The sequence below is a fragment of the Pungitius pungitius genome, chromosome 10 (genome assembly GCF_949316345.1).
Source record: "Pungitius pungitius chromosome 10, fPunPun2.1, whole genome shotgun sequence".
Lineage (NCBI taxonomy): Eukaryota > Metazoa > Chordata > Actinopteri > Perciformes > Gasterosteidae > Pungitius > Pungitius pungitius.
Window position 1 is genome coordinate 8,719,731 of NC_084909.1, and position 9,835 is coordinate 8,729,565.

The 9,835-nt window shown below is 44.5% G+C and overlaps 1 protein-coding gene across 1 annotated transcript; it reads right to left on the bottom strand.

Moving 5' to 3' along the window:
- Nucleotides 1-164: 164 nt before the first annotated feature.
- desma (desmin a) lies at nt 165-6,240 on the bottom strand. Its single transcript, XM_037488828.2, has 10 exons — nt 5,576-6,240; nt 4,170-4,230; nt 3,949-4,044; nt 3,028-3,189; nt 2,814-2,939; nt 2,549-2,659; nt 2,314-2,423; nt 2,120-2,172; nt 1,487-1,578; nt 165-879 (listed from the first exon to the last, which is right to left on the bottom strand). Exons 1-10 carry the CDS (start codon nt 6,154-6,156, stop codon nt 838-840), a joined length of 1,434 nt encoding a protein of 477 aa, XP_037344725.1. The 5' UTR covers nt 6,157-6,240; the 3' UTR covers nt 165-837.
- Nucleotides 6,241-9,835: the final 3,595 nt, after the last annotated feature.

Here is a 9,835-nt window from a genome sequence, read left to right on the forward strand (position 1 = left end):
GGGTAGAAGCAGCCTATAGAGGAACCAATGCAAAGGCGTGTGCGCTCTCTGAGGAATACTAATGAGTCCATTTAAAAGGGAGACTATCTTACACAATAATGTGCTATGTACACTGCCACAAAGAGCAGAGTGTTTTCTTTTATCAAAAAGAGGCTGATTTCAAATGACAAACGAATGTCTTTATTTCAGTTTCTGGCCACAGGGACGCAGCGTCACGTGGCCGTCCATACTCATACATTCAAACAACCAGCACATGCTTTTTAACTCCAGCTTCAAACACCTCCTTTTTCGTCAGGTGTCCATGTTACAGACACAACAGCTCACCTTCCTTAAATCAGCTACACAAATAAAAGCCTCTTAAATCAAGCTATACCCTTGTACATTTGCACAGAAAGACTTTAGGAATATGTGCATTGAAAAGTGATTGTGACAGTGTTACGTTTGACTACGGTGTTTGACCTCCCTCGGGCCTCGACAAAGCCCTGTTGTCAATTTGAAACACGATTCTCCCCGTAAAATTATTTTTGCAGACATTAAATAACACATTGAGGTGTTTTTGAGGGAAGGAAACTAACATGAGTAAATCCCATATCTTGGAATGAGCACATTTTAAAAACAAGTGACTGAGCGATGCCGCTTCTGTCCAGTTAAACATGTTCATAGTACTTGTACAATGTCTAAAGTTCTAAAATGGTTGGATTTGCTCATTTCATTTTCTGCTCAAATATTCTGCATTCTGTTTTAAAAAATAGGCTCCTCTCATAAACCATTGTAGGAAAATATCAGTTCTTTGTTATTGATTGATTATATAGCGTTTCCAAAGTTGCCTCGTCTGGTTTACATGATGTCCTGCTGATGCTGTGTGGACTCGCTGACCACCTGAAGAGAAACAAAAGCAAAACAACCATTATGTACGCCAAGGACTGCAGTGTAAGTGCAGATAATACGCGACAGTATTTCTCAAAGGTGAAGCAGGGTCGTGTGGTGCTCCAGTGCTGTGCGTGGGGATGGGCATTGAAAGGGGAGGCTTCTTAAAGGAGGCCGGTGAGGAGTGTTAAGGGATCACTTATGCATCTATAAGCGGGTTGACAAAAACCACAAGATTTCAGGTAGTTTGACAGTTAGCAAATGATTTTTGCAGTCTTGGCTTCAACATATACATATATCGCTTTAAACTCTCTGTTGGATCCGTTCTGTCATTAATTTAGGCACAGATCCAAAATCTGGTAGTTTTGCTTCAGCCCACAGTGAACAGATGACAGTGGGATGTTGGAACCAGACTTACAGACTGGGCCCTAGCGCCCTGGCTCATAGAATACTTCATCTAGATAAAAATATTAAAAAAGAAAACGGTTCAGTTCGAAAAATATAAATGTCACTTCATAATCGGAATGGAATATCACTGCAAAGTGGTTTCACGGTGTATTGGGCTATTGGTGTGTAGAGTATCGCAGTATATACTGTGTGCCCGAGTGTGTGCTCCCACCTCTCCATCGCGGGTCTCTATGGTCTTGATGAGAACAGTCTTCTTGGAGTGAACCTCTGAGGAGCGCTGATGCTGGGACTCCGGACTGGTCTCTGAAACAACGCATACACACGGCTTGTTTACTTCTTCATGATCTCACGTGAGCTTTTACTGAACCTAGAAGAGTTAATTTGGGTTTGCTCAGAGTTTGGTTTTAATTAATTATAAAGTTAAATATTCACCTGCACTCACAACACCTGTTACGTCCTCTCTAATTACTATTCACTGCATTCAATGAATCAGCCGCAAAGTGGCTCAATGGGACTCATGTGCAATGATGAATTGCACATTTGGTCTATTGATACATCAAGTTAATGGGCTAAGTTGTGTGATTATTAAGTGTGTGGCTTGTTTACGATTGCCCCTGTGCATAAAATGCCATGATGGTTTTTGCTATGTCGTATAGCACCACACGGTGGCTACAATGTGCCACTGCAGATTAGCAACTCGTGATGGCCTCAAATATCACCCACCGTATAAGGTAACACGCTATAATTAGTTTTTTCTTTTAATCTTCATTGACTTATCTGAAATTATAAATAGCTTTCATGGGTATTCATGTGTGGTGGGAATTGTATGTGCTGTTGCTGCTACCTCTGAATCCAATAGAGGAATAACCAGACTGCACGGGCCCGGTGGTAGTGATCCTGAAGGAGAAAAACACCAATTGAATATCATGAGCAAGTAAGTGGTGGGGAGGGGGGGAACTCAAATGCAAACAGGTTAAATGAAAAAGTTAGATAGGAAGAGATAAGTCATCCACGACCGAGCGTGAACAGCACACACACCTGCTCTCCTCTCCCTCCAGCAGCTTGCGGTAGGTGGCGATTTCAATGTCGAGTGCCATCTTCACGTTGAGGAGGTCCTGGTACTCTCTCAGGTGACGAGCCATATCGTCCTTTAAACCAATGCAAGATCATTTTGATACTCTGCTAAAACAAACTTCACGGCAAGCTCATTGCTGACTTTCTGAAATCCGGATTATTGTGCCTGAATGCAGGGTCAAATCACAAATTGAATTACCTTCATCTTAGCGATGTCTTCCTCCAGCCGGGTGATGCTATCCTGGTAACCAGAAGCCTCGCGGCTCGTACGTTCCTCCATGTCTCTCATCTGGCGGAGCAGAGACTCGTTCTACAAGGGAACAGGGGGGGGGGGGGGGGGGCGTGAGGTAAATAATGGCACTAGGTGGTTTAACGCAGAACAGAAGCGAGCAAAGGATGGAGACAGAAGCTGTGGAAACTAACAAGGTGAAAGACGACCGAGGAGAAAAGCAGGCAACACTCACGGTGCCCTTGAGTGAGTCGATCTCACAGGTGAAGGACTGTATCTGGTGCCTGTACTCCATGGTCTCCTGCTTGGACTGGCGCAGCGCATCGTTGTTCTTATTCACAGCTTGGTTCAGATCAGACACCTGATGAGAGACGGGTTGAGGTTTTAACGATACCCCAGCTGAACTGTCTGTGTGTGTGTGTGTGTGTGTGTGCTCTCTCATGCTCTACCTTGGACTTGTACCAGTCTTCAGCCTCTGCGATGTTCTTGGCGGCGATGCCCTCATACTGCACACGGATGTCCCTCAGAGCTGAAGTCAGGTCGGGCTTGGACATGTCCATCTGGACTTGCACCTGTGTGTCCTGCATCTGGCTCTGCAGCTCACGGATCTCCTGCGAGGTGACAGGAGGAGAAATGCAAAAAAAAAAAATTGTATTTAAACAGGGGAACCGATTAAGACACAGAAAACAGCTAATTTAAAAATAATTTTGCTCCTACATCAATAACATTACATATTAATATAAAGGTGATTAAAATGGTCTGGTAGTCCATTATAAAAAACAATATCAGAAATCAAGAATAGCGCTGGTTGAGATTGTAAAACTAGCTTTGGTCCCACTCAGCTGTCGGTTGAACCAAAGATATAAAAAGCTTGGCATCTGTTCACATTCTTTCTCCCGGTCTATCTCACTAACTCACACGCACGCACACACACACACACACAAACAGACACGCATACAACAGCTGACATGCTCCATGCGCTTCTACCAGTTGTCAGTTCAGCATTTCTGAGAGGTCAACGCTGAGGCGGGGATGACAAAATGGCACAGCGGGAACTCAACTCTGCTGCCATATGTCCGGGTCTGTATGTCGGTATGTGCTTTTATGTCTGAGGGTCAACGTGCGCCAATGTGTCCATTGTACATCTAGCATTTGCTTTCCCCCGCGTGTATGCCGAAATAGGAACGCGTGGAACTGTGTTAAGTGTGCGTCAGTGGGTGTGATCTCTTTGAAGAGCTCAGATATACATATAATGTTTCACACGGGGCTGTTATGGGATACAGCACACACACCACACTCCTGACGCACATTGCACATAGACACACTGCAGGTGTGGTGGTCCTGCAGAGCTTAGAGACATACACACAGACCTCTTCGTGGATCTTCTTGAGGAAGGCAACCTCCTCTTGCAGGCTCTCAATGCGTCTCTCCAGGTCCAGCCTGGCCAGAGTGGCATTGTCAACATCCTGAAAATGACACAGAAACAACGGAAGAGATCGAAAGGTGAAGGAGAACAAATGGAAGCTGATATAAATCAAATGTTTGATGTGAAAGGGAGATTGACTCAGATATAAATCTAAAGTGAACGTACGCCTCTGAAAGCAGAAAGGTTGTTCTCAGCCTCTTCCTTCTGGTGGATCTCCTCTTGCAGTCTGGAGGGAACAAGGACCAACCAAGGTTGAAACACAAATAAACACAAACAAAACAGCTGCGTTGGAGAGCATTCTTCCCCCAGGCACCAATTACAAAGAGATAAACTAGTTACACCTCTCACTGGTCCTGTTGTCTTTCAGCTGCTGTCACACTCACTCAGAGTCAGACAGAGAGGTGCAACCTCGGTGGAGCTGTCACTGAAATGAGCATTTCATTTTGGCCCCCCCTGAGCAACTGGAAAATCTAGAAGGACATGCATGCATGTAAAGTATGCATATGCAAACTGAAAAAGTGCTTTCTAAAGATGTCGATTGTCACTAATATCGTTACGTTAATGTGTGTGGGTACGTGCAGCGGGTTAAATGCAGGGTTCCTGTTGTCTGTGTGTGTATTTGTCTATATGCTGTGTGTGTGTGTGTGTGTGTGTGTGTGTGTGTGTGTGCGCGCACGCCGGCATTCTAGCTGTTGACAGGGAGGGGAACTCTGTATCTTGATCTCGGTCAGAGCAGCAGCTGCTTTCTCGAGCTTCACTCAATGCGACAGGAAACTTTTTGAAAATGGCTGATGGCAAGAGAGCAAAAAGTGAATGTTCTACATACACTTGGATTTGATGGATGTTCCTTGCTACTGCAGGGACGAAAACACCAAATCCAAAGAGTTGACCCAGTAGTTACAAATCGACCTCGTAGAGACGCACCCACCACACAGCTCTCTCACCCTCGGTCACAGACTTTGGGATTTTTTTTTAATGGTTGCTTCTTTTATCTTCGTTTTACTTTAACCATTCACAAACCTTACTGGTTGTGTGTGTTCTTCTGTCATTTTGGTCTCCTTCTATTTTTGCTTGGATACAACTTTATTTGTCTCTGCTTTGTTCCTGTCTTTAATACCATAATGGCCTCTTCCCTCGTCTCCTGCTTTCCATTTCTCACCATTGTCTATTTTACTTAAAGTAAGACATGAATCACCCTGTTTGTCTAAAACCAACCTGGGGGTCGAGACCCGCCCAAGGGGTCGCAAGGAAAAAGTTGAAGGGTCACCACATGATAAACATGAAATAATATAAAGTATTTTATGAAAAGTGGACACTATTTGGTTAAACTGCTCATCACAGGCCCAAAAAGTTGGAAGACCCCGAAGAAGACATTTCTACTACCCCATGTGACCGAGACTGTCCGGACGATTGTTCTGTTCTCAGCTTCTCCCTCACTCAGCTTTCTAGAACACACCGTCAAAATGCACTCTTCCCTCCGCCCTCATTCCCCTCATTCATTGACACCCTTCAACCGTCCGTCCACTGGCGCGCATCCATCCGCCTGCTCGCTCAGCCGTCCTCTAACCCACCTGAGCTTCAGTTTCTGCAGGTCATCAGCCAGGTTGTCTCTGTCGACCTCCACGCGGGCTCGCTGGTTGGAGATGACTTCTATTTGCTTCCTCAGCTCCCTCATTTCCTCCTCGTACATTTCGGCCACGCGGCCGGGCCCCTCGCGGCCCTTCATCTGCTCAATCTCCACCGTCAGAGCGGCGTTCTGCTGCTCCAGGAAACGCACCTTCTCGATGTAGCTGGCGAAGCGGTCGTTCAGGTGCTGAAGCTCGGCCTTCTCGTTGGTCCTTGTGTTGAGGAAGTCCTGGTTCATGGCGTCGGCCAGGTTGAAGTCGAGTTTCTCGCCAGAGTAGGTGCGCATGGCCGAAGAGGAGCCGAACGCTCCTGCCCCGGCACCAGAGGACACGCGGTATGAAGAATACGAGGGACTCGCGTTGTTCTTGACTTCATAGACTCTGGAAGACCTGTGGCTTGCTGAGGAGCTGCGGCCACCGGCCCCGGAGGAGAAGTGGGAGGACATCGGCGTTGATCCGATGCCAGAGCCGAAGGTGCGGCGGTACGAGGAGGCCGTCTGGGCCGAAGAGGAATAAGACTTGCTCATGGCTGGTCGACCGTTTGGTTATCTGCTGGTTTGGATGGAGGTGCTGCGACCCAACTGTCCCACTGGGCGACTAAGTGAAGTGAAGGAATATCCGACACCCGGCGCAGCTATTTGTAGATTTGCCACACCCACTGTCACCCCAACCCCTCTGGCTCGTTTGCAATCCCACAACCTCCAGCTCCACCCCTTTACTTTGCCTAAACCCAAATGTTCCTTTCAATAAAAACTCATCGCACGTTTTTAGAATCCAGGCATCAACCCGAGCAAAGATCCCAATCATTGTCATCAGCATTGTGGACGATGGCCTCAGAGAATGAAAATAAAATGGAGACGCCTATCATGTGTTGGCAAAGAGACTTCTCCAATTCCAGGATACTTTTAACTAATCATCTGTAAATCATCAGTCAATGAGCGTTGATAGTAATGGTAAGACTACAAGGGTAATGATAAAGTGCCACTTAAACATTTTTCTAGAAATAGCTTGACATTTCCTTCATTTTCAGGACTTTCCTCCATATCTCATCCCCTTCTCTGGCCCTTATTTCTGCCTCATGCCCCCCCCCCCCCCCCTCACGTACCCTTGATTCAGCTGTCCAAGGGTTCTTGTTTCAACTATCGGAAAGGGCGGTGCCCTTCTGTGTGCGTGTCTGTATGTGGGTAGTTGGATTGATGTATGATTGAGTGAGTAAGTCTGGGAGGGAGTCTGTGCAGTTGCATTAGCAGAATTGATTCATGAAAATTATCTTTATACTATATTCAGTGGGAATACAATCAACCCGGGGAACTACAGGCCATATGTCAGTGCACTGAAATAGAACGCAACCCATTTTTTGTCAGCTTAAAATAGCTTGACATTTCCGAAATGGCAGGCATTCAATATGGTTGATATAGAAGTTTTATGGGGTTAAAGAAACTGGATTATTAAAGCATACTCTTCTCTCTCATACAAGTAGTCGTTGAAACAATGCCTCACAGTAGGACTCATCTTGGATCGTTTTTGAGTGACAGGATTTACCTGCTGGTTAGCAGCAGTATGGTTTTACTGACGGAGGTGCTGCAGTGCTCTCCATCGGACTCACACACACCCTCCCTGTGGGTGGACGAATCTGTGCAAATCAGAAAAGCACTATTTCAACATTTAAACCACCGTATTTATTGGCATATCCAGTAGTCATGTCTTGAAAAGAGGAATGCATGAATCATTTGACAGAGGGGGCCTCTAAAACTTGAATGACTGATTATAGTCAGTTAAAAAGTAGTGGTGAAAGAGAGACAGGAACCTCAAAGCCTGTTGGCAGACAGAGGACATGTGAGTAGCTAGTGGAGAAAAGAATAAAACCACATTAAACAAAGCAGCTTTGTGATCAGACACACAGATATCCTTAGTCTCAAAGTCGTCAGGGCAGAGACCACTGTAAATAACCAGGTCAAAGGTCTGACCTTTTGAATGTGCTCCCAGGGTACCCATGAAACCATGTGACAACAGTCTGGGAAGGGCAGAAGACATGTAGGTAAACTCCTAAGAGCCAATGATCATTTTACTAACCTATAGACCGCCTAACAGTGTTTTCATCCCATTTTACAGCAAAATAGGACAACATTTTTGTGTGGCCGTGCAGGTACTTGTATTTCACAGACTAGTGTGTGTGTATTGGCTGCTGGTGCCGTCAGCTCTATTTTAAGCATTTGCACTCAGTTGCCCACTTCACATGGGACCAATGGGCTGAAGTTAGAAAGCAGACCCTGTCAACAAAAAGAACCATAATGATGCTGCTTTTACTGAGATGTCCAAGGACACTGCTGACAACCAAACTCTAGAATAGAATATTTCTACATTTCATGCTACTATCTTTAAACATGTTCCTCATTATCAAAAGGTCTTTCTGTCCTTTGTAGCTGTAGGATTCCAGGAGTCATTATGACTTCACTCCTTCTTTTTTGTTGACCTGATATGATTAGATATCGAATGACCTGATATGAGCACGATGTGACTTGTCTGTGATGTAGTGTAATACTTCCCAAACTGTCATCCCGGAGTTTCCCAACTAAACAGCAAGTCATCCGCTCAACCCAGAAAATTCGTTACGAGTTGCCTAGCAACCCCCGACACAAGAGCGACACCTGATCTGTGGCCAAGTGAGACACCCTTAAATTTAGCATCCAGAGCCCGGCATGACGGGAAAACTGTTAACACATCCAGACAGACGCATGCACCGCGTCTAAGAATATCAACAGTTAATGGCAGCCCAACCCCGCCGTGCCATGCCATTATTCTTTTTTGGGAATAATTGAACACAAAATTATATTTACACTTATTTTCCCAACCCGGGCGTTGCCAGTTGCCACCACTGATCTCTATGTGGTGGCATTGCCTGGATTGATTAAAATATTGCAGAGAGATAGATGATTCTTCTTTTCACAACGAGGTATTACTACATCCACCCTGCCTGTTGCTGCCATGTTGGTACATTTCGTGTACTAAAATGAGATTTCACAGGGACATAGTTGTGCCAGTTTGTTCTATAATCAGTCATCTTTACTTTTTCATTCACCATGTTTGGAATTCCACGTCTGTCATGAGCCAAGCTGTGTCAATATCATGATGGGATAATGCGTGAGTATCCTTATTTTAACCACTGTATACTGAACATGAAGATATACAGACGTATTTGTGATTTAATTACACAAATCACATCACAAGGACACTTCTTTAAGGATTTGTGGGGTTGAATAAACAATTTGTAATACTTTCACAGTACGCATTACATCTGGCACCTGCGGAAGAGTGATAGATGAAATGTAAAAATGGATTGATGTTTTAATTTCATTTGAATAGTATGTATGGATGAAGATTGTTCTGCTGGTTTCATCCTTCACAGACTGTATGCAGGTTTCCCAGCAACCTACCAAACACGCGTACACACATACCGACGTGTTGAGCATGTCGCACTGAAGGGACACAAGGTGGAACCCATGAAAGTGTGGGTGGGGAAGACGGATCGACGTAGGCAGTCCTTGTGTTTGTGTGTGTGTGTATGTTTTCAATTGGTGATTGGATTTGAGCATATAACATGGAAACCAGAATATATATGTAGACATACAGGGGGAACTTGTTCCAAATCTATTTGAAGTATATCAGAGATATTACATCAAAAGCCAGAGACAAGGGAATGTGTCAACAATTTGACGTCATATCAAGTAACATGATTTATGACTCATGGTGGACACAAAGGCTTCTTCCCCTTTTATCACAGTCAAGCTGCCACAAACTTCTGTCAGTAAGTAGAGCATTGTGTAACAAGCAATTTGAACACTACTTGTACTAAAATTGTGCATCTAACCTCTTGAAAGCTTAAGCGATGCTGATCCTTTAATGTGATGAGACATTCATGGATGCTGCTTGTGATATGCCAAGGATTGCATAACTGCAGGAATAAGGGCCAGATTCAAGAATTCTTCCTTTCATTTCATGAATTAAAAAAGGTCTTCACGTATTCAATGCTGTTTGGAAAGCTCCAGGTCTGACACAGAGTTCATTTTTGTTGATGTTCAGAAAAGATTAATAATATCTATGATAACTACTTGTATTTTTTAGTACTATTATTGTACTAAAAAAGGGTGCAGGTGTAATATGTAGACTTATAATAATATAATGAGTTTAATTAGGAACATGACGTTG